This window comes from Vanessa cardui, chromosome 17, assembly GCF_905220365.1.
Source record: "Vanessa cardui chromosome 17, ilVanCard2.1, whole genome shotgun sequence".
In the NCBI taxonomy this organism is placed as follows: Eukaryota; Metazoa; Arthropoda; class Insecta; order Lepidoptera; family Nymphalidae; genus Vanessa; species Vanessa cardui.
In genome coordinates, this window is record NC_061139.1 from 5,342,834 (window position 1) to 5,368,464 (window position 25,631).

Here is a 25,631-nt window from a genome sequence, read left to right on the forward strand (position 1 = left end):
CGTGGTTATTACAAGAATTACTCCAATATGACGATTTATATTTCAGAGTATATTAAAATCTTGCAGGGGTTACAAGCTAAGCTTCCTAAAATTATGTATTCTGTTGAAATATTGCTTTTGGAAGGAATGTATGAAATGTTATGAAAACGCCTTATATATAAGCTGTACTAATTTTAATTCTATGCTGATTATTTTTATTATTTACCGCTTTGAATGATATTATTATTATCACCTAAAATATAGAGCCGGTAATCTTATCAGGTTTCCTCGTCAAAATAAGCTTATAATAATGTCTGACATTTTATATGTTAATTTTCTGTTCCATCTAGTACTCAACGGTAAAAGAAAACTCCTAAATAAACCCTGTTTCTGTCGAACAATTTAAATTTGACTCTGAACTCTGTACCGCATATTTCAGATCTCACTTCTCATCCAGATAGTAAGAGGGTTGATAACCGCCGGCAGTAAATAGTGTATGTATGTAAGTGGATCGATGAGGCTGAGCGCTATGTACGGAAACAATGGGCCAAGGCGTCGACACAATGGACAATGCCCGTGCCTCCGATACGATAAATACACTCATCTAACCTGCGTCCGTGTGTGCTATATGCTTTCATATTGTGTAACAATTGTTATCGTTGACGATGTAAACTATGAGACTTCGTTCCATTGCGTCTGTAAATACGACATTCACTTGTAATTACTGCTGATATCACTTTAAAAATACCACTGCCTTTGAATAATACGACAGTACAGGTTACAGCAGGAGAAATAGCACATAAAAATTAAAACGGATAAATCGTAAGCTGTATCAAGCTAATTTAGTTCACAGATGTTAAGTTGACCAAACGAAATTGTTATGGAAGGCGTGGTTCTAGTAGATAAGTAGATTTGTGACAGTATGGTAACGACGCACATAAATTGTGAGCACAAACACCGTTACAGCGGCTTAGCTTCCGTACAAACAAGGGACTGTCGAATGACACCAGCGCGCGTTTGAGGGTTAAAATCATTTATTAGCAATACGCTGTTAATATTAAATAAACTACGCGTTGTGTTACTCGTTTTTGAATGTAGCGTGTTTTGGCGACATTTTGTGGAACAATTAAGTTTCTAGGCTAAATTAAATCGGAACAAAGATTTTCCTTATCACATTATAAGTTCTGTGACCTGGTATGGAGGTACGCGGATTGACCTCATAAAACCGAGGTTACCCTAAAGAACATCAGCATAGAATTGCAATGTCGGCGCGTGCGCAAGGCGGGTGTGCTATCACAATGCAGCGGAAGACGTCGCACACCGCCCTCGGCAGATGGTACCCTCTTCGACCATCTTGAAACTGGTTTCTAATAAACGCAATTTTTTGACCTCAGCTTTAATGTTTTTTTTAAATATTATGAATACGTTTTTATAGACCTCACATTGATAAAGGACTTAAAAAATAAGCCTGATATACTCTGATATATATGTTCGTGAGGAATGTATTTTTATGAATTATGATAAAAACGTACGTTATATTTTTTGAATTATCAATCAATGAAAAACATTTTATGATTGATAGGAGGTATTGAGAAATTCTAGAGATAAGTATCGTGATTACGTTTGATTGATAGGTTTGGTATTTAAGGCAAATAAATAATTATCATACAATTACAAAAATGTTAAAAACATAGTATGAATAAAAATGGTGCATTCTCACTATTTGTGTTATACTCGAACTTTTCAATATGGTTCAATATTTTATCATATAATTGGCTGTTCAATAATATAAAAATAGAGCCATCATTTATTTTTAAAATTAAAAGTCTATTTCCCCTACTATATAATTTCCATAAAGTTTCCGGTTATCATAGAATAGACCGCGTCACGGCACGCGTCTGTTCGCCTCCACACACACTAACATGACATATATGTACTTTACGAACACACTAGCAGATAAGAACACGCGCCAAATTGAGTGCCGTAATGAATGAGCCCTAAAATAAACCGCCATACAAAGCGAACATCTTGTATTACAGAGTTTTGTATGGAGAGGAAGTAGGAAGGCAGCTGGCTGTGACTTCTTTTTCTTCGATTTGGTAATGATGGTTTGTAGTGCATTGCGCCTTTGTTCCGGTGTCCTGTCGCGTGCCTCGACCTATTATTGAGACTGTAAGTAGGTGGCAAGGTGTTCGGGTGTAACTGTACCGTTGCTAGTCAAGATGTTTTGATAGACTAGAACCTGGGGTGGCTGATACCCCATCTAGTACAAGATGCTATCAACTAACAAATTATAGCACTGCAAAAATAAATTATTATTATAAAAAATAATTCCTTATTTTAGTGTATTAGATAGTGAAGTTCATTTAAAATTTTTGAGCACTAGCAACACGGTTTCACTAGTGTGGCATTCAGTTAGAACTAAATAAAAATCATCGTTCCATTTTCAAATTTGTTGTTAATTACAAATTGCCTTTTTTTATTGATTCAATGAGCGTTTTGTTTTATCTAGCCCTAAATTCCAATACCACATCGAGGTAACCTTCAGTTATGAAAAGAAATCCTGTCACTTTTTGGTCCTCCAAACTGCATCAGAGCAGCGTGGTGAAATGAATTCCTAACTGTTAGACATTTACAATTACTTGTTTTTAGATAAAAATTATCGAGTAATACATCCGTTTTATTCGTCTGAAACGAAACGTTTGATGTTTGAAATGTGAACGATTATGTTGGAAGTACTTGGAGATTTAGAAGGTATTAGGAAAACATAAAATACTAGATAAGGACTGTTACGTAATATGACGTATTAGCGTTGAGTACAAGCGGCGAGATTGGCGCGCCGATTGCCTAATTGTTTATATATCTTTATTAAAACAATATCTAAATGTAAAACTTAATATAAAGATAAAATTTTATAATTACTTTTGTAATCAATTTTTGAAACCGAGACCAGTAAATATGGTAATCCTTTTATATATTGCCGATTGTAAGTAATACATCATGATAACGGTGGTCCCCTGAGCGATTTTGGGCACGTAGACGTTTATTTGAAAGACATTTAATGGTAATCGGAAACCACTGATTGGACAGACGATGAGCCAACGGCTTTAAGTATTGGTAACTTAACAACCGGGCAGATTTATTTATGGTCAAAACACTTTATAGCTTTTCCTAAACCAAATGAATCCCAGTTCAGTTCTGGTACCTCATGATTTGCAACTGTAAAAGTTAGCCAATAGACCAACGTGGCTTGGAACCATGCTAAAATGTAATTACGGGTATATCGTAAGCTCTGCATAATAAACACTTAACTAGGCACTTAGGCCACCCGTTGTCTTAGGGGATGCGTGCACGCAAATAGTAATTAGATCAATTTTCAACGCATTACGAACCCTTCTAGTGCTTGTCGGTACCAGCGCTTCAGACAATCGCTCGGCCAATTATTTGTTTTTAAGTTTGCGTAACTTGTAAGGGTGCAGATAATTATTTTTAAGAAGCAAAATAGAGGATAATGTGTTACTTTTAAAACAGACCTATTTCCCTTATACAATTTTTATTTGTTTTTATTATGAAGAAAAGATGCATAATATGATCATTTTTTTGCAGGAAAACAAGACGACGGCGAACCTCCGGCCAGCAAAGATGACAACGGCGGTAATACATACATTTTATTACATTAAGTTTGACAATTAGCAGCAGGTTAGTATTCACACCCCACTGGTAATTGAATTATGTTGCTCTTCGAATAAGTTATAATATAATAATATAATACTCATTTACTTTGAACAATGACTTGAATTTCTCATCTTAATTTCATTCGAAATTCTAATATAAGATATTAAAGAACGTCATCCACCTAAGGTTTCTGGAAGGGTTTTCCGACCGACGTAGGTATCTTTAGGCAGGTAATTCTTTTATTTTTCGTCTCTTTTGGTGTAGAGTTAATGTTTATTTTAATGATCCATTGCTATATACAGGTAAACATGCTGAAGTTTTTTTACTTATTGTATTTTTCTGTCGTCATAAAACATGTTTATGATAACGTGGTTTATTTCGCGACTCCTAGTATACAAACATTTTCATTTAAACTTAAATAAGTATACTCAGTCTAGTACAATGTCAGTATCACGTCGTCTTATATAATATTTTAAACGATACGTTCTTAAATTTACATTAAATACGTGTGAAAATAATTGAGCTAAGTTTAGGAATGTTTGATTTATCAATTTATAATCGACAATTTAAATAAAAATGTAGGTATCATTTAGGTACATCGGCAAGATAATTGACAATTATAAGAAAATATTATTAATGTGGTCATTAATTGGTGTCTTAAGATAATTCAACGTAATTACTTACGATTAAATATTATTTTAAAAACTGTAACGTCAGTATTAATTTCAGGTTTAACCCAAGTAAATTGTTGATTAAGTTTAGATTTATTACGATGATCGATTTCTTATCTAAATTGATGGAAGATTTAATTATCATTAAATTTATCCTATATCCAAGTACCTTCCTAATCAGTTGAATCGTCATCTTAAAAGATAATTTGTTATATAACATGAGAAGCGACGTGCTCCGAATTGCGTCCGTGCAAAATTATTATTATCTATACGTATTTTATAATCATTATCATTAATGGTTTTCATTTTTATAATATTTCGCACTGGCGATTCGCTTGAGCTTCGAACGTGTGCAATTTATTAATAAAGAAAATGAGAAGTATTCTTACTAAGAAAGCGATGCGAATATTAGCGATGATTAATAATATTATTGTGAAACAAAGATCAAAATGCGTCAAATTTATTGTTACAGCTGCAGAAATCACATCAGTTTTTTTTCGTTGTACATAATTTGGTAATGGTGTTATCTTCTTAAGTATCAATTTTAATGTATAGTATACTCAAGCCAATACATATAGCATTCATACATCTCATTTATGATATGATATATCAACCAAAAAATAATTAAATGTTTTAAATTTTGTTTATTGATAAATTAAACCGTGCATAACTGGGTCGGATCGCTAGTGTGATATTGAATTTAAAAACATATTTTTATTATTGATAACGATTTAAATACGTATAACAATTGTAACAGATTTCATTCAACACGAACGCACTATCTCAAGATTTTATCTTTATATACCTGCTTAATAATAATACATTCGAGATAATTCTAATATGCCTACATTAAAAAAAAAATAAGTAGCATTCTGCATAAGTCCCACTGCTGGCCTAATGTTCGGAGCTTATACAACCACGCTGGTCGTACATATATACTACTCTTGGTCCGTTATAAATTAACTTTACAATGTATTTTGTCTTGACCCTGATTGTATAAAATTTCACGTGTAATCGTGTTATCGCATTTTCTATAGAACATCTTTATCTACAAATCGAATAGTTTATTTATAAAAATTGATACAGTTATCGAAGATTATTGTTCTTGTCATATCTCCTTGATAGGAGGATGATTTTTTTTTGTCATTACAAAGCATTCAAATGGAAATAGCCGTGCGAATCGGTTTTCAATTCTGTGAAGGTGGTGTTGACTTGTTTTGGCTACCGGACTTGATTTATGATTTCCAAGTTTTGAAAATAGGGGGTTGTGGGGTAAGTTCAATAAATTATTTTTTTTTAAATAAAATTTCTATCATTTTAATCAAGGTAACTTTAATGTAGAAATGCAATTGTTTGGCTAATGAATGTATCTGAATATTTCAAGGTCTATTTTGTTTTTTATAAAATTTCTATACATAGGTACAAAATGTGTATAATTACTACGATAAGTAGGTCGTATTTTTATTGCATTATATCTGATATATGTATACATCGTATTACTATGAACCTCTAACTTTTTACTGGCAGAGTATAGCCTACACATCTTGCGCGAAATATCTGAAGTTGAGGCGTTTCTCAATCTATGGGATACCCACTGGTTAATACTTTGGCTAATTCGTATAAACCGGATTTAGGTTATTAAGATTTGGAATATGTTATCGTAACTATCGTCTACATGGCAGATAAGTGACGTAGTGATGCTATAATTATTTATTATTGAACTCTACGTAGCGATAATATTTATCTTGTCATAGGTCCGTATCAGTTAAGCAGTCTTATCATAAATTATTACAGGATTTTTACTTATGGTATTTTAATTTATCCGAGGTATTAATCGCAATACATGCACTATTTAATTATAAAGATTGTAAATTTTTTAAACGGCTTATAGGATTTAATACTTTTTGTAAATATTTCTGTGTTCTTTAATCAACGTACATAAATGACGAATAGCAGGTAATAAGAGAATGAAATATAGTATTGATATCTGAATCGGATTTCAGTCGATAGTAAAGCGGGTCGAGAATCGATTCTCTTCCCGGTCGTTACGTTTGTCATTAATGGTGTCGTAAAGCGTGGTCGCGGGTCGGCGGTGTCGGAATGCGCCGCGCGGCACGCCCGGAGCCGATAAACTGTCTAAGGGTGATGGTAAACCCAACGTCCTTAGCGTTGAAGGAATCGTGTGAATTCTCTGAATATGTTAAGCTAAATACGTGGCAAGAAAAACACTTAATTCGGAAAGAGCCTCAAAAGTTCCTGTGCTAGGTTACTTTAGTGACTGCGTACATAAGTACTTGATTTTATCTGTTTTGTGTAAGTCGATAGTTAATAAATATATCCATAATATAATCGATATTGAATAATTGATTTGATAAATATTATAAGATATTGAAATGATACACCATATATTTAAAAAGTAGACTATTTTTCTTAAGTAAGTTCGCTCAGTGTGTTGACGCCCTATTTTTATTAACGCTCACAAGCGCCTCTTGTCTTTATTTTTCGTTTTACCTTAACATTCTAAACTTCTCGAGACGCCCTTCGTCACGGTACCTAATTAAGTTAGCCACAATCAGTTTTGTTAGTCTACCTGCAGTTTCCAATGCTACATCAGTTTTCGGAAGGCTATTATTAAATTCAAATAACGACTTGTATAAATACAAATATATATGCGTGTATATTTATATAAGTTTTTGCATCTACGTATGGTAATGTAAAAATAAAATCCACTTTATATTAGTACATAGGGGTGGCGCGTGCAACAGTTTTGCATGAGGACTACCACCAATTAGAAGCAATACCAAAACCATCGGCTCAAGTACCATCATTATCTCGGCTCTACTACGCGAAGGTAGCTCTTCAGCCCCTGTCATTGGACATAGAATCCAATGAAATATTCACGGGTTTTTGGAGACAAGTGGAGTGAGCAATCCTCAAGTATGGGGTTGGGACATAGTTAAAGCGTTTAGGTTGAGAGTCGTCGAGGGCGCAGCCTTTTGTAGATTTTTATATCGTTTTGGCGGGTATTCGTGGGCGAGCTATTTTATCAATTCGTGGGGGAACAGGATTCGTTTTGACAACTCTCGGAGGCGGAAAATTGGCGGTTGTAGTATCATGTACGAGTGCGAGATCCGTTTACCTTGTATACTCAAGAAATATAATTAAAACAAATTAAACAATTATATTGAAAATAATAATAAAAAATTTATTCAAATTTTAAATGATTTACCCAATGTGGTCAGTTTTGATTAGCATAGTTTTGATAAATAAACAAATTCACCTTATAACACTTGTAATATTCTTTTTACAATATATATTGTGATATCAATGATTTAAAGCTATAAATATCGTGACGGACCCCGTTTGTACCGAGTCTGTACATACCGTCGCCATAACAACTACATAAAAGCACTGAAGCATGCGTCCTCTGATTGGATGGATATTTCTGATTTAATAGGATTCGCATATTTAGATATTCTCGATATGCATTTGATGTAGCAATGGAAGCAATAGTGTAGCTGCACGTCCAGTCTGACGAATCGCATTCATTTTTATAATATTCAACCGTGAAATTTTGCAATTGACGCTGTTTATTCCTACGTGTGTATGTGAGATAAGGTAGCAGATAAAGTGTTATAGGCTATTTTAATTTTAACGATGTTGGAAAACTTTTATTAGCATTTTAAATCTATTTCAAATTATGTTTCGTTCGAAACTGCCGCGGATATTAATGTTAATAATCGAATAGTTTTCAATTATTACTATGTATATAGCGTGCTTGTTTTCATGCATCGTATATTATAAAGCCACTCAACAATGAATGATTATGAAATATTAATGAGTGCACAATAAAATAAAATCGCTTCACTTTAAATGATTTCATCTGCACAAGAGTCTTCCCATGTCGAGACAATGGTGAGCTCTCACACTAAACTGTGACCTTTGTTTTGATCTTTTGTTCTTTTTGTTTTAAACCCCCCTCGGTCGTTTCAGAGTGCGAGCCACGTAGAATGATAATATTCTGTTTTCTATAATGTACTATTATTAGAATAACGACGTTTTGTTTGAACCAATGGAAATAAAACAAACGCATTGCATTCGGTTTCGTTCAGTTTAGCGAACAATACATATTGCTAGAAACTTTATGTTTCATACTAAACAGAACACAAGAAGAAAAATATCATAAAAAATATACACTTTAAATCAATCATTCGATAAAAATAATTTTATTGAGACTTCTAAAAATAAAATTCAAAATATACCTATTCCATTCAAACAAAGTGCTACATTATTTTTGTCGTTACACATGAAAGTATAACTATTCTCTTTGTACATTCGAAAACATATTTAATTGTTTGATTTGAGATTATTGTTAGGAATCATATATTGGTTTTTATGAAATGTCGTCATCGAGTCGTCTAATAAGTTGTAATGTTTTTCTAATGCTATGTATAATGCATTACAAGGTTAAAAATTTACTTCGTCCTATTTGGTACTTCTCTGTGCTACTCGTTTGTGTACCACCCACCTATCATAATATGTTCTACCGCGGAACAGCATTACTTTGTATTGATGTGTTCCGTTTTGAAGGATGAATGGAGTCAACGTAACTACGGGTACAAGGCATCTTAGTTTTCAACGTTGACATTACATCTTAGTTTCCAACGTTGGCCACCAACATTGGAAACTAAGATGGTGATGTGATGAATTGTGACAATGTCTTACAGCGGTAATGTTTAAGAGCGATGGTGAACATTTACTACCAGGTGGCTTATTTATCTTTTATGAAATAATAACAACAATACACTATGTTAATAAAAAATACAGATGTGATTTGTTCATATATATCTGTCTAATAATCTATGTAAATAACATAAGCTAGGAAGATGGGAAAAAGGTTTGTGCACTTATACCTACTACCGCCCGTGGTAAGTTATTTTTCGGTGTAATTAAAAATAGTTTTGAATTACTTGTTCTTCTGTTTCTATTTCGACCAAATTGACACTCAATTATACACCTAAACAAGTATGACTTCTATCTATCATATTCTACGTTTGCTTAAACCTTAATTTTTTAATATTACGTACATTACGAGTATACGATTCTTTACATGTACGTGTAAGCGTCTGCGGGTAATCGCATTAATATATTTTATCTGAGGAAATTGTGATATAATATATGATTGACTAGTATATACGAAACAATTTAGTAATTCTGAATATTAATTATTCTTTGTCAGATTGTCGTAAGTCGTAATTAAATTATTATAAATGGGTAAAACCTATTTGTTATAAGCAATTAATCAAGATTGACCCTGATATGATATTTTATCATAAAATTTAGTGATTATTATACCAATTGAATATACTAGATAATATTAAGATTGTATTTTATTTCAGAAAACAAATAACTAATGTTAACCCTCGGTTTTTCTCGGTAGAATTCATACTGGCATTGATACTTATAAAACTTTGTCCTACTCTGCTATGATGAAGTATTTTCTATAACCTATGTATACTTTTCTAAAGTATATTTTAATTTTTTTTATAACAATCAAAAATCCTCAATGGAAATTTACGATAGAATATTGATAAAATTAGTTCGATAACATCGCTTCTCGTCACGTATATTGATAAATTTTTGCACACAGACAAATAAAAGATAAATTTCAAATCCATATTTACTAAATGTGATCAATTGCCTGTAATATACGTTGATAACATATTGAGTACATTGATTAATAGGTAATTTTTATTTATTGCTTAAATATGATTGTAAGTATGTAAATTATATTATGGTCTTATTTCTGTTGAAAATAACATTGAATCAAGCAAATAAAACACCAAATAAAATGCGACATTTTTCTTTTTCTTGTATTAAAATATTTAATTATTAGAAAAGTCTGTATATCTCTCTTACTATTACTTTAATCGTTTAAAGTAATTAAGTTGAAATTGTGATTACAGGCTTATCTTTATATATGAGATATATATTATCTCTACATAATCTTGAGTAGAATCTTAGTACAAAATTACAGAAAAATAAATTATTTGTTACATTATTTGAATCTACTTATGAAATTTAGCTAAACTCGGACGAGAAGTAATGTAAAATAGAATGTAAAATATGTTCAATATCTGTTATTTAAATATATACACTCACCAACAAACAAAAACATTTTATTTTTTTTTAAAATAACACAGACACTGGTGTTCGTTTTTTTTTTCGATATCTAATGAGGCAAGATAACAAAAAATAATTCGTGTGTCGTAATGACCACACCTACATGAATTTCAAAAAAAGAAATTAATAATTTGATTGTAATTAAGTAGGTGCACGAGTAATGCTTCAATCTTACCGCTGTCTGTTACTATGTATGTATAGATCTGTCGAATAGGCTATTTGACTGGTATTTAAAATCTATTTTATATTATTTAGTAGAGGTTAAGGAACCCAGTAAAGCTGTTTTTTTATTCCTAGTACATATTTGCCGAAAAATATCATATTAAAAATTCCATATTTAAATAAAGCGCGAAAACGCTACTTGGACAATATGGCGCTGCAATGGGATCGGTGACGTCACTTTGTTGCATTTTAATCTGTGGTACATATAGTAGAAAAGCAAGGTATACAAGAAAGTGACTTCATCATAAACCCGGCCAATCAGGAGCGTTTTGTGTCACGTCACAAACGTTTGAAAAAATGCATTTTTATTTATTGTATTTTGAATAAATTAAGTATTATTTTCAAGTTTCGTTAGTAAATAACCATTTTTAAACTCATAATATACACTGATTACAATAATTCACAATTTATTTTTCGCATTGTCAAATGGCCTATTACGCAAAGGATTTTTTTGTGGTTTGTCTTTTAATAAATAGAGTGATTCGAGAGGCAGGTTTTTGTATATAATACATGGACAATACAGTAAAGAATTAAGATAAAATAGTATCACATGATTATTAACGGGCATGCGCCAGTGAAATGTAGGTAATGAGCTTATTTTGTATCCAGTTCATAATACGTCTCCATCTTGGTAAGGAACTTCTTGAATTTTCTACTGCATATTTTTCCTCTCAGCCTTTTGCAGGTGTAATAACCATCGTCGGGATAAGACGGTTTTTGTTCAGTATTGGGAGACCTTTTTTTTATAACATCCGGTTAGGCTTACGACTCCACTCCACTTGATGGTAAGAGGATATAGAATCCAAACGCGAAGAAGACTAGTACGCACAGTAAGAATGAGATGCACTAGTCACTTCGCCATACCGGCCCGCAAGATGCCTGTTCATGCCTCGGTTAAAGGCACCCAGGTTATTTTTATAGTTACCTTCACTGGCTGTATTTATACTTATACAAATAGTATCTTTACACAAGTTAACTTATTCAATTGCAATCTAATCGCAATTCGCTCGGGGCAGTCGAGCTACTAAAACATGATTATCCATGCACGTGTCTGTCCGTCCGTGGTCGGGAAGTGCGGATGTTTCCCGCCCACCGCACGCCCGCGGGCTTGTGAAATTAATTTCAAGTACGCCGCGAATTGTGTACATAGCTCGACATAGGCGAGAATTGTATAAGGTGGTATATGACTTTTGTACCGCTTAAATCTTAATGAAAAAATATGAGTTGAATTCAGATGTCACTTACAAAAGTATTATGTCGGATTAGGTACGATATTTAAATTCAAATAGTGTTATTATCCTTAATAACACAAACTAAATCTTTTCTACTATTAGGTATTATATTTTTCTTTAAAATATATTTCTGAAGTTAAATAATGTAAATACGTGTTTTCTTATTTTTTTTTTTCATAAATTTAAACTAGTTACGCGGTTATACAATACAAGCGACGATGCTGGTTGAAAACATGCCTCCCGGATATTTGCGTTGCCTCCGACTCTCCATGTATTATCCGCAGATACACTTTATCTACTCTTGTTGACATTTGTATGGTAAATATATTCTTTTATTGTTTACACAAAAGAGGCAATTCAATTATAAATAATACGATTTAATTTGGGCACTAGACACAATTATTAAGATGGTATAAGTTCCTCTAGTTAATTATTAGGTGCTAGTTAATTATGTATGGTCCAATATAGCTCAACAGATGAAGCTGAATGTTACTAAATCGATAATTGTGTTAAATTTATGTATATGATTTGTCATTCGGTGTGAATTGTAAGGAAATCTACATTTGCAGGATAAAATTATCCTAGAAAACGTCCTAAGTATCTTTATGACGATAGGATACCTTCATCCAGCAATGAAACACAGTTAAGTTTAAAACTGTTATAAGTAGTTCGAATGAGATAAAATATGAGATGTTGTACATCAATAAACTGTTTGTACATACATTGATAAGAAACTGTGTTTACGTCGCATCTAAAAATAATAAATAAATATGCACTAGTGTATATATCTACAGTAACCCCCCCAAAGTACTCAGGCATACAACAAGAAGTCAAAGCGTATGTACCCTTAGCTTTACAGACACTTACCTACTCATATAAGCGCATATCAGAAACGTCCCTTAGAAACTGCTTTTAAGAGGCCGAGTGGAGAGCGCTGTTGCGATCGGCTCCACTGCTCACCCTGGCGACAGTAAAAAATATGAGCATCCCCCTAATACACCCCCTGCGCCATCTTGAAAAACTTTGTCACTTGTAGCCGCAAATCGATCTGTGTCTACGCTACGTAGCGCGTAGGTGGGGTGTTAAGATTTTTATAATCTCAATGACTATTGTAGGTTTCATTTGTTCATTTTTTAAACCCAAATTTTAATCAAAACAAACACTTATGTAAATACTCTTAAAACAAAGTTATATTCCTCCATCATTGTGTAATTACAATAAGTTTGAATGATTATTAAAATGTCGTTCGTTGAATGCACAACATCTCTAAGATCAGGACTCCATTATTTTTCGTCAATAGTTATTTTAATGTAGACAATAGTTTGATCATGTATGTATGTAATGTTAGATTATTATATTCCCCTTTGTAAATTCCCGAGGTCTTGACTTTTATTGTCATTTAAATGATAATCACTAAAAGGATTTGTAAGGAATTATTCACATGACTACCTTGACAAAACAGATACGCCCTGTGGCTACACAGTTTATTGTTTTGATATTTATGAATATACACTTTATGTATTTAGTAATAAGGGTCATTATGGAATTTTGAGTTTCAATTTAAAATATAAAATAAGGACTCCTATGGATCTCAGTGGGTGTGCTTACAATTTGTACCTTTAATATCTGTGTTATTTGGGCAGTCAGTTCAGCTAAAGATTAATTCAGGTTTCTTATAAAGGTCATAAACATATATAAGTATGTATATTTAATATTAAGAATGAATATTCCTACAAGCGACAAAGGCAAATGTAAATGAGATCCTTTTTTAATACATTAAAAGTTTCATTTAATCTTTTATATAGTGTTTTGGTGGTTCTATATAATGTTATATATGATACAAATATAATCTTTCAACCATCTTTTTTTTATATGGGTTCCTTAGATCTGGAGATTACCCATTATAAACAAACTAACAAATTTTATCTCTTCATATTTTTGTATAGATGGGGTAACGTATCATCATTATTAGAATTAAAAAAAAAAAATTATAGCTGTAATTTTAATGTTGATTGATACCTTTGAAATTCCTGGATTTTTCTATATTATTTATAGTGCAGTAGTACAAGCCATTGTTACGATAGCTTTCTACTTTATATCAAAGTGTACTACCGACTTCTTAATAAGAAGATCACTATAAATCTTTAAATAATTTGAGGAGTGAGCGAACAATTGTCCTTGATTGGATATATCTTATAGATTCGCGTATTTTACAGAAAAAAAATAACCTTCGCGTCAAGGGTCAAGGAAAGGGATCAACCCTTTTGACATCTCTATAAAGACAGGTAGGAGATAGGGCATTTTTTAGAGATAGCTGCATTGTTATTGTGATACCAAAGGGTATAGAAACCGAAATTAGGACCGCATTCAAATAAACTCTGACACCCCGATTGTCATAACGAACCGTGCGAAATTATTTACAAAGGAAAGCGAAAAATTGGAAACACCAAAAAAACGATCTTTTTTTTGCAAGTTACCGAAAGGGTAAAGAGAACCGCGTTTCACCGATTCTGTGTGTATCTTGCGTGAAATTGTAGACTAACGGTTTTTTGTTAATAAATATTTAAATAAAATGTGATCATTTTTTTCGATACTTTTTTTGTATACGTCGTGTGTAATAATAAAATTTTGTACGAGTAACATAATTGTAATTAAATTTACTTCCCAAATAAGCCTAATATATCACTGGGTTCTCTATAAAATTTTCATATAAAGCCATTATTATTTTATTTTATATTAAATGGAATTTATTGGCCACATGCCTTAAATACTAATATTTCGTCTCCGTGGATAGCGTGATATTATATGAGCGGCTTATCTAACGAACTGATAGACATTGAGATAAATTCATATAAACAAACTCTTCGTTTCTCTTCATATTTATAAATTGGAATAGGCGTCAGTATACAATACATCAATCCACATACATAACCTAGATATCGCTCTAAAACAATCATATTTACCCTTGAGATATCAAAAAACCAATCAATCAATTATATAATTCCATTCAATAATAACATGTTATAATTTTTACATAATTATGTGACGTAAGTATTATTTATTATTAATAATTATATCACAATTTAAAATTATGAAATAATTTTTCAAGTAGTTTCCCGTGTAAAAGGAACCTTTAACAAATGAACTGTTATCGAATATTTTATCAGAGCATCTTTTGTCCTAATCATGGGGTAAGAACAATCGATGTGAAAGTGGATTCGATTCTCAGCCTCGACTTAACACAAATGTCTGCTTGCCTTTATTATTTCAAGGACTTTATCAAGTTTTCTATTGTTTGGAAATGTAAACGGTGTTCCAAGTTTGAAGGATACGATTTCGTTTTTCTAAATTTTTATTGATTAATTAACTTTTGCGACTTCCGTGGTGTAAACGATACATATATAAGCATTTACTATCCTCTATTCAAATTTTCTATTACTAATAAATAGCATTATTTCACTTATATCAGACAGACAGTCGCCGTAAACAAAATAATGGATAATTCGTATCGCTTGTTTTTGTTTATTTAAAATCCGTAAAAACTTACTACAAACTTATAAAGACGTTTCATAAAAATCAGATTATTAGTTATTGCGTGAAACAAGAAAAACAAAGAAATGAAACTTACGTCTTTATAATAATATGCATTATCTGTATATCGAGAACAAAGTTCTCGGTGAATTTTTATATATGTACCTATAATTTTTTTTTTTATAAAATATTAACCAAATTTCGTAGTATTTTTTAAACCATACATTATAGTTTAAAGAAGGAAGTATATATATCTGAACACGCTGTTAATGCGGACAGAGGACTAAATAGCAGAGCATTAATTTAACTATACCTTTGTTTATTGACGATTTTCTTTGCAAGACACTCGACTTTCAATAATGTTGTTCTATATATTACAATTAAATAGAGTCTTAGTGCTTTGATATAAGACTGATTTTTGCTTAATATCTCCGATCTTAAGGTAGGGGTAGAAAAGAATAGATATGGGGCCCGACTCCAAGGATTGAATTCTTTTGATTACAAGAATCGTAACGGACCCTAACGTATATTTGGACAGCAACCTGAGAGGTTTGAAGTACGCCCGTGGTTTATAATTACGATAATTTGAAGGCAGATGACGAAAACTGTAATAAAGCAATGCAGTTGCGATGTAATATAAGTGAAGTAAATACTTAAGATTAAATCAAAACTCTTAGAAACGGCCGATGTGTTTACTCCCTTAAAACATTTACCAATTTTATTATAATGTGTACACTTAATTATACTATATTAGCTTGAAGTAATGTACATAATATGTTGCTTTTGGGAAGCAAAACAATATGCTTTTAAATAATTATCTAAAGTATCAAATGTTTTTGATACAATAAATTAATCTTGTGGCATATAAATACTTCTTGATTGTATTGTTGTTTTTTATCGTTCTTATAGAATTAGCAATATTTCGTGTAATTAAATCGTGATCGTGAAAATTAATCTAATAGACATTATTATCTTATCGTATAAATACGTGGACGGTTTTTTTAATCAGTTGTTTATAAGATTTTATTAGATCGAATACGTTGACACATGAGGCATATACTTACTGTAGTCAATGATTGAGTTACGCCGTTTATGATGTATATTATATTGTAGATTAATTATTCTATAAAATACCATCAACATTGCATAGTATAAAAAAAACCGCTGTTGGTCCCTATGTATAATTAGGTCTTTAAAATTACGAGACGGATTTTGATGATTTTTTTTAATAGATAGAGTGTTTCGAGAGGAAGGTTTTGTATATAATGGTAGGTCAGTATAGTACTGATACACTGATCATTTTAGAAGTTTCTAATGTGAGGTCCCGATGATTTCGGGTTCAAACCCAGGCAAGCACCACAATATATATGTGCTTATTTGTGTTTATAATTCGTCTCGTGGTCGGCGGTGAAGGAAAACATCGTGAGGAACCGGAATCGGAACAGTGAGCGTGAGCAATCGAATCGAATAAGGAATCGTGTGAAACCTGCATATGTCTAATTTCATCGAAATTCTGCCACATGTGCATTCCACCCGCATTGGAACACCGTGGTGGGATATGTTCCAAACTCTCTCCTCAATCAGTGGCGTAGCTAGGTGAGAAAGAGCCCCGGTGCATAGAAAAAGAATCGGGCGATCATCTTTCCCATCCTTTTTAAACTAATAATTACTCTTTAAAATTATATAAACCAAATAAAAAATCACGTTATTTTCTAGCTTCTGAAGCTTAAGGTTTAGTTTAGAGGGCCCCCTGAACTCCGGGGCCCTGGTGCACTGCACCACCTGGCCCTACGATAGCTACGCCACTGTCCTCAATAGGCTTTAGCCCAGCAGTGGGAAATTAACGGGCTGTTACTTTACTTTACTATGCTTTAATTTACCCTTTTGTATAAGTAATTATGATGATCATTGAATACATAAGATAACATAAGAAAAAATAAGACAGAATATTTATTTTAATGTAAATTAAATAATAATCATCATTATTGTAGAGATTTGATACTGATCACATTCACACCCTATGGGGTGAGGATGCAAAAATGCTTTTTTAAAATAAGCTATTTTTCACGGATCACGCGCCGCCATGAATCGCCAAGTCGAATTTAAATTTGATTTACTGGGGCCAAATGTGCACGCAATATCTGCTTGACTTATTGCCTTTCCGATACACAGATATGTAATATGTGTATGGATAGATAGATCGATAGATAATAACCAAATACCTTCTATAATCTGCAATAATAATGGATGGATGAAAACCCTAAAATATGTTCGCCTTTATATTTGTAAATCGGTTTTAGCTTCCTATACTTTTGTATTCAATTCAATGAAAATATAATTGATTGGACTTCCATTTTATAATATAATTAATGATTTAACGTATAACTATGAATTAAATCAAGACCAACAAACTGGATTCTCGTAATTTGTATTTTAAATATTTTGTTTTAATTTCTTAAAATTAAAAATATCAAACTAAAATATATATTAGATGAAAGTAGTTACTTTTAAAAATCGAACTATCAAGGTTTTTTTTAATTCATTTGTTACTTACAGGCTTAGAGCTAAAATTGGAATAGATATAGATGTAGTTAGAATAACAAAACCGTCTCATGTTTAATTGAAACAACAGAATTATAGTCCCGTTGTGAAATGTGTCGGTCAGTGCGTGTAACTGACATTCTTTGATACTGCTCAATCGACATGTCACTTTGACGGACTAGTTTAATTGAATTATTGACATGGTTTTGTTTACACTACAGTTATACCTATGTCGGCTTCAACGGCCTCTTTGGTTTAGTGGCTAGTAAATATGGCCTCAGATTCAAGCTCCTGGATTCAAATCCTACGTTGCATAAAAAAAAGCTTGCTTACAAAATGTAAAAACGTTGTCTTATCCCTAAACTCTTTGCAGTCTTTGGGGATTTGTCGTCCGAATGTATCATGAGAATGAGTGTTGTGGGCTAGTTTCTTTTGAGATTCTACAGTAAGTAAGCCTCACTTGGTACTAAGGTTTTTTTCAAATATCAAGCTGTGACAGTTCTATATGATTTGATAGTTATTACTTTTTTTCTATAATCTGCAATAATGATAAGAAATTGTCTGATGTGGTAAGGATCTTGAAACAATATAAAGGTGTTATTTTAATATGTTAATCGTATTGTTAATGATCGCTTTATTGTCTAGAAGAAAGGGACAGCTGCTCGACACCAACCCTCTTTCTTTTAAAATATTCGTCGCCTTAGTATCGTCTATAAAATTTGAAATTGAAAATATAGCCACAAAGAGTAACTTATTGAAAAGTGTCGGGGATAACACTCCCGACAGAAAGAAAATTAGGATGTGAGCCGTCAAAACTTCAAAACCAGCCCATCAAAGTGACGTTTTAGAGGGATGCCGCCCCCGCATTACACCTCTCTCATTATTTATCACATTGTCGCCAAAATTAATGGCAAACCCTCGTCAAATAAATTTTTATTTTATAAATGAAGCCGGTCTCTGGCAGTTTAATCATATCTTTGTGTTTTGAAACTGAACGGAACGACGCGATTTTACTGTCTGATGTTTTTTTTTTTTGTAAACTTAGGTTTTAATTATATGTATAGCCTCTAACTCTTTTAATGTATTTATATAAAATCATAAGCAAATAAGAGGTTATTTTAAAATGTAATAAAGTAACAGTTAATATGCGTCCCACAACTGGACAAGGCATATCCTCTTCTTTTCCGAAATACTTTTGTAGCTCATTCCGCTTAACTGCTTAAATGGAGGTTACTAAAGTCCGTCTGTAGTAGGGAATTATTAGTCTGGATCAGATAGAACTAACCAACAAGATGCAGTGATTAGATAAGTAATAAATTCTGTACAATCATCAGGTTTTGGTGGGTATCGCGCCTCCAGAACTCTCACATATGAAACGCGGTAGCATAGCATTTTACGCCGATTTTAAGTGAGAGAGTGGTACTTCCCCGGGCGTCCCGGACCTACCACTTACAATATTTAATTTTAAAAACAAATGAGTTAGGTTAGGATGGGTTTCAAATGTCACAGCGGCCCATTAAGTATTCTTTCAGCAGCAGCTAAGAGTTAGCTTAGTTAGAGAAGGTCATTGTTAGGAAGTATATCAATCCCGCGACTCATACGGCCTCTCGATGGCTTCTGTCTGGCCTGGATGGCCGATCCTTAGATTTATGAGAGTACGGGAGTAAAGATTAATTAGCCATAAATCATTGAGTAAAATATCAACATCATCTTAAATATTGTCAACAATAGCTTCAATGTGCAAGTTCACTTAATTATCCAGTTTGAAAAATAAACATCAATGTCGCTTAGTAATTTAAAAAAAAAATTGTTTACTGATAACAATAGCCAGTTAAATTTAATTAACGGGAATACACTAGTATCTCGTGTCAGAGTTCACTTACAAGGAAATAGTTTAAAGTTACTTGTTATGAAAACGACGCTAAAAACACATAGTTAACTTTGTTTTAATTATCAATTTTATCTTTACGTTCTAACAAACCGTTTTAATTACGGGAAACTGAATACTGATCGCCATTAAACGCGATATCGTAACGCTGCGGAACAAATAAATATTTTTAACGTAATGGCCTATCGATAATATGTTGTAAAACAATTGAATGTTACTCTGTTAAAAGATTTAAAAAATATATATGTATATTTTTTCTAATTCAGCTCGCGTTCGGTGGTATGCGTTCGAAAGATGAAATTCTGTTACCACACTGAAGTACCTAATGCTTCAGTAAGCTTGCTTCTTAATAATATAAAGTACAGTTATTTTTTTTTTACTTTTAAGATTTAGATATTTTTGTGGTAAATCGATTCGATTTTTCTTTCGTCTTCAAAGTTGGATTGTTTATTCTGTTCCCTCGACACAAAGCGTACGAATCATCAAAATTGATTTACCCTTAACGTTTAGAGAATAAAGTTCAATTTCCTCGATTTTTATTACCGTAAGATGTGAAATTTATAATTGAAGGTCGTAAATTAAGGTGACATCGACAGTTGTGGCTCTCGGGAGTGAGACAGGTCGGGAGGGAAGGTTCGTGCTACTCGTACCAATATTTTATCGAGAGGGTAATTATTTGATCATATTCCGGTAACAGACTTGGTCCCTTAATTTGTTTCACGTTAAATTTACGATTGATTGATGTAAATCTTTGTTTAACACAAAGTGCTTATTGCGTGAACTTTGTTTTACAGTTGAGGCTTAATAAAAGGAATAGGAATACAGTCTTGGGTAATAATAATAATAACTTTTTATGCATAATTTTTATTACATTCGAACACCAGAAGCAGATATCAAAGGATGCTAAGATCGAAACAGGCTATAGGTTTATTAATTTTTGAAATATAAACATAAAATTTTCAAAATAAATAAAATATTCTTCTGTATTTGTAAAGTAAAAAAGTAAAGTTTACTTTTAAGATCTGGATCGATTACCAAAATTTTTGGAAATATGAAAATGTACTTTGGTTATATTAGAAAAAAAAAAAGCGTAGAGTTTCATCAGCTGATTCATATTAGTTATCAGACATAACATTTTCACGTATGTACTTACATAGGTACACACAATGCTCTCTCTGTGTTTTTGATTACCTACATTTTTGATCTAGAAGAATAAAACCGGATAAAACCAGTTCCCGATCAATTGCGCGACACCTCTGAAACCTCCCGCTGGCCGATTTAATTCGCGCCTTGACAAAAACCCTTTGACGCTTTCGCCCGTGACAGATCGCAGTCGGGCGCCTCTCGCGCTGTTGACGTCCCCATTATCACTCGGAATTGCGACTGGGAACTCACTTCACAACTTCATGCGTACTGATCTTGTATGAGAGTCAATATGTTTTATTTTTAGATCGTTGGAATCAATTAGTTTAATTTTTATGGGAATTTGGAAGACTGAAACTAATTTGACGAGAGATATTCAAATTTGATCAGATATTCTGACACGACCGGACATACATCAGGTGCTTTTATAAACGCGTGAGAAATCATAAACGCTATTAACTTTTAGATTTTGGGATTTTACTAGAAATATTTCGATTAGAATTCGAAAAAAGATCTTGAGGTTTTAATTCAGAACCACAGGATCAGCGACGTTATCAGTTATCTAACGGACCAAAATTGCTACTATCAGAACATACATAATATTACGTAGTCAATGATAAGTGTCATAGATATTTGTGATGGAAGACGTAACGAACATACTCAATGGTTATGAAGCTTCATGTTGATGAATTGTGAGCATAAGTTAAAGCGGAAAATCTGTTTTCGGCAAACGTTTATTTTTACCAGCTTCTGTGTTACCGTCTTCGTTTTTTCGTTATTTTTTTATCAATAATTTCTTATATAGATATAAAATTATTTTTCAAGTCAGTATTGATTTTATGCTTTATTCCATAGAATTGCTTTGAAAATAGATAAAAGATTGCATATATTAAAATATATTTTCGATAAAAAAATCACCTATAACCTGGAAATGGCGATATTTTACGATAACATAAAAATGAGACATAAAAGTGTAAACAGTAGATTAATTAACATAGAAGTGATTACGAATCGTTCTTATTCCATGAAGCGGTAGGAAGCGAGGTGACGAGGTCGGGCGGACGCTTAACTATCAGTTCTAAGAGAGACCGGACGGAAGGTCAGTCTACTACACTGTTGACAGATAATAACTGTATCTATTCAATGTTGATGCTGTTGCAGGATAGGGATTCAGACATTGTTTAAAAAAAGAACAAAAACGTACATACCTTGTACACATTTATTAGTTTATAGCCTAAATTTACTTGTTTTACTGGCATTGCGAAAATGGCCAGGAAATATCTTAAAACTGAGCCTCTACTTATGTAAGGAAACAGCTTTAAATTATATTAAATTAACAACGTATATGACATTAAATGTATATTCCCTTACGTTTATACTTCCAAGAAGTTTTACTTCAACTGCTGATTTTTTATATCGATAATTATAACTTATCGAAATATAACTTAACAGAAATTGCAATGAGCGTTATAAACAAAATACGTAAATTCTCACACTGCCGCGTACGTTTCTGTATCGTATTTCGTATAAAAACTCGATCATTGTCATACAAATGTATCTGTTGTTATGCCGCGTAATTGCTGTCCTAGTGTGTAATTTGCGAAGGGCCATTGTGCAAGAGTCAATGCGAGCCCAGCTTTGTTTGTTATCAAGTCGATTTTAGTTAGGGGCAGCGATTTTGTTGAAGAAAACGATCAAAAGGACCGTGTAGTTTTAACGGTTCTATTTATATAACAAGTGGAAAACCAACGCATAGATTGTTGTTGTTATATTTCGACGTGAATTATCCACAGTATGTTGAAGGAAGCCTTTATATTTTCCACTGCAGGAATATAATATAATATCAGACCTCGTCGTTAATCTCGAAGATAAATTTTGGTACTGCTAAGTACGAAAGAACTGAATTGTATAAATTATTAATTTTGTATATTGTCAATGGAAAATATCTGGCGTTTTCTGTGCTCTGGTTGTGCGAAGCTGTCACTCTATGACGATAAGACTACTGTTTTAATTTCTGCAATTTTTCGCTTGTTTGACGAAACTGTTTCTTTTGGCATGCTGTGTAAATTATTATATTTATTAAAAGAATTTTTCGTTTTCAAAAAGAAAATATCATATTTTTGTTAAGACATCCATGTCTATCGTGAAATTTTCTAAGTTTCAAGCTTTTTGTTGATCGATAAACTGAAATGGTATTTAAGGAAATTCTTATATATATCTAGTACTTCAAACCCTACTTAATACTATAAATATACTTTTATTATTATTCTAAATGACATCATATTCATTTAATACCTAATTGTTTAAATTACAAAATCAATGCTTATAGCTCACATTTCTAAACAGCAACTTAAGCATACGTTCGCATGTCTATATCCCCTCCTTCCTCACAACAATAAACATATTCTCAATAGCATCTAACCTTAAAACACATTAGTGGGATTTCCTCTAATGACTACTAAAACAGAGGCGAGGATAACTCTGTAAGTGGCTTTAAGTCAGAGATGTGGTACAAGACATCATCTTAAAGCGTTTAAGCGTAAGCCCTTAGAACGCAAATCGTATTTGTATGAAAAATAAATGGCCAAGTCAGAAAAAACTCCTCCTAATAATATGTTGGTTCGTTATAGTTGTCGGTTAGTATTCTTTATTTGAATTGAAACGCTTCCGCTTATGACTTAATGAGTGAATACGCAATAGTGGGGTAGCTTGATTGATGAGCCGCCCTTGTTCTGATCGCCGGCTCAATTACACTACGATTACTTAATTTGACATGATACTTTGGGAGTTTTGACGCTCCCGCTTAAGGGCTCCTAATTTCGATGTTAACTTGCTTCCTTCGTGATGTCAAATTGATTTCTTAAATAAATTGAAATGGTGTTTATAGTCAATCATTATTAAGGTTTCAAGTTTTAGGAGCGATGAAAACAGTGAATGTGATTTGAATAGAAGATAAAGGAATTTCTAAAGTAGAGTTTAAGTACATCTCTTTTTACTTTTAAGATTCGAATGATCAAAGTGCTTTTATTTTTGCTATGAATGAAGCTAATTTGCGAAATAACGAAAATGCATTTATAACGACTTTTATTATTTGTAAATGTTCAATTTTTTCACTTCAATTGAAATTAATGACTTGATAATTGAAGGTTGATATTTTGATGCAATTGTCTATTCAGATTACTATACAAGTGTAATTAAAAATAAACAGTGCTGTTCTATAGATTAATATTGAACGCGTTTCGGAGAACTTTATTAATCTCTACAAAAAAATCTGCGCTCGATTACTTGACGAGTAACTGCTAGCGTTACTTTCTAATGCTATTTTATTACCTCTATAAATTCGATGGATCGCCCCAGGAGGCGCTTACCGACTGGCTATCGCGCCTTTCGATTTAGACTTCTCTCCGATCAAAATTGAAATGGCCGACCCCTTTATCGGAACAATTTAAATTGGACGTTTTAAACACGATTCTTTTGGTGGTCGAATTGGAAGGGTTCGTCTGTTAAATGGCTACATCTCACTACACGGCTCACGGATCTCTTCGTAGATCAGTCGAGATTCGATCAAATGAATTTAAATTGTTTCATTTCAACTTATCTCCAGTTTAAAGTTAAATCGAAAGTTGAGACATTTAACAGGTTATTTATTTTGATGTAAACTTTGGACAATGTAACAGAAAGAAAAATTAGTAATCATTTACTAAAGACCTCGTTTCTTATTTTGTTGTCTCTTTTTTTGTGGAAGATTTGCAGTTAAATCGTTTTTGACTTACAAAAAACACATGACAACAAAAAGAACATGAATGGTTTAAATTATCTATAGCAAAATTACTTATGCAATTCGTAGCAGCAGAAAGCAGAAGGTTTTAGTAGTAAGTATATTAAAATTTCCGCAATAAAATACTTGGTAATGCGTACTCGTAAATTTCGAATACCAAAAAGGCATTTATCCGAAAATACCCTTGTTATCTATTAAACAATAGTTACAAATAGAAGTCATTTCGTTAGCATGCGAAACACTAAGTTAAAACGTGAATTACAGTGTAATAGGCAACATAAACAGCCACGTCGGAGCCAACTTGGCGGAACTTTTTTGCTCTGGCATTCCACCTTCGTAGAACAAAACCTCAGCGCTGAGAGTTTACTGAAAGTGGGAAAGACCACTAACTGAAAATACATTACAACAATATGCCACAAGTATTATTCTACTTTATTACTAAGAAGATGTTTAGTTAAGTAGTATAGAATAGTAATGCAAGAAGGTTTAACTATAAGATTTTTTTTTTTTTAAATATTTTCAACTACTTTTTGTTTATTTTATAGTCAACAAGAAAACACAAACCCTTACTAAAGATCAGTTAGTTAATTTTATTTTTTCCTTTTTTTTATACCTACATGAAGACTTTCTTTATCGCTGATTAAAGTTATATATGTTATAGTTTGTATAATATATAAATAATAATAATAACTGTGCATTAATTCATATCCATTCATATGATCTTGATGGCATTTCCAATATCCATTATTCTAAAAGGGAGACTATCACGAATTCTCAACAAAGGGAGG

The 25,631-nt window shown here is 32.4% G+C and overlaps 1 protein-coding gene across 3 annotated transcripts in view; it reads left to right on the forward strand.

Moving 5' to 3' along the window:
* LOC124536984 (histone-lysine N-methyltransferase MECOM-like) overlaps positions 1 to 25,631 on the forward strand; it is a 93,940-nt gene that overhangs the window by 29,563 nt on the left and 38,746 nt on the right. For 2 of the 3 annotated variants that reach the window (XM_047113680.1, XM_047113681.1), the window contains exon 2: positions 3,586 to 3,633. In XM_047113680.1, coding sequence (XP_046969636.1) covers positions 3,586 to 3,633 — 48 coding nt within the window. Of the gene's footprint in view, positions 1 to 3,585; positions 3,634 to 5,494; positions 5,598 to 25,631 lie in introns of those variants that run through there. The other variant, XM_047113682.1, reaches the window with a different exon arrangement.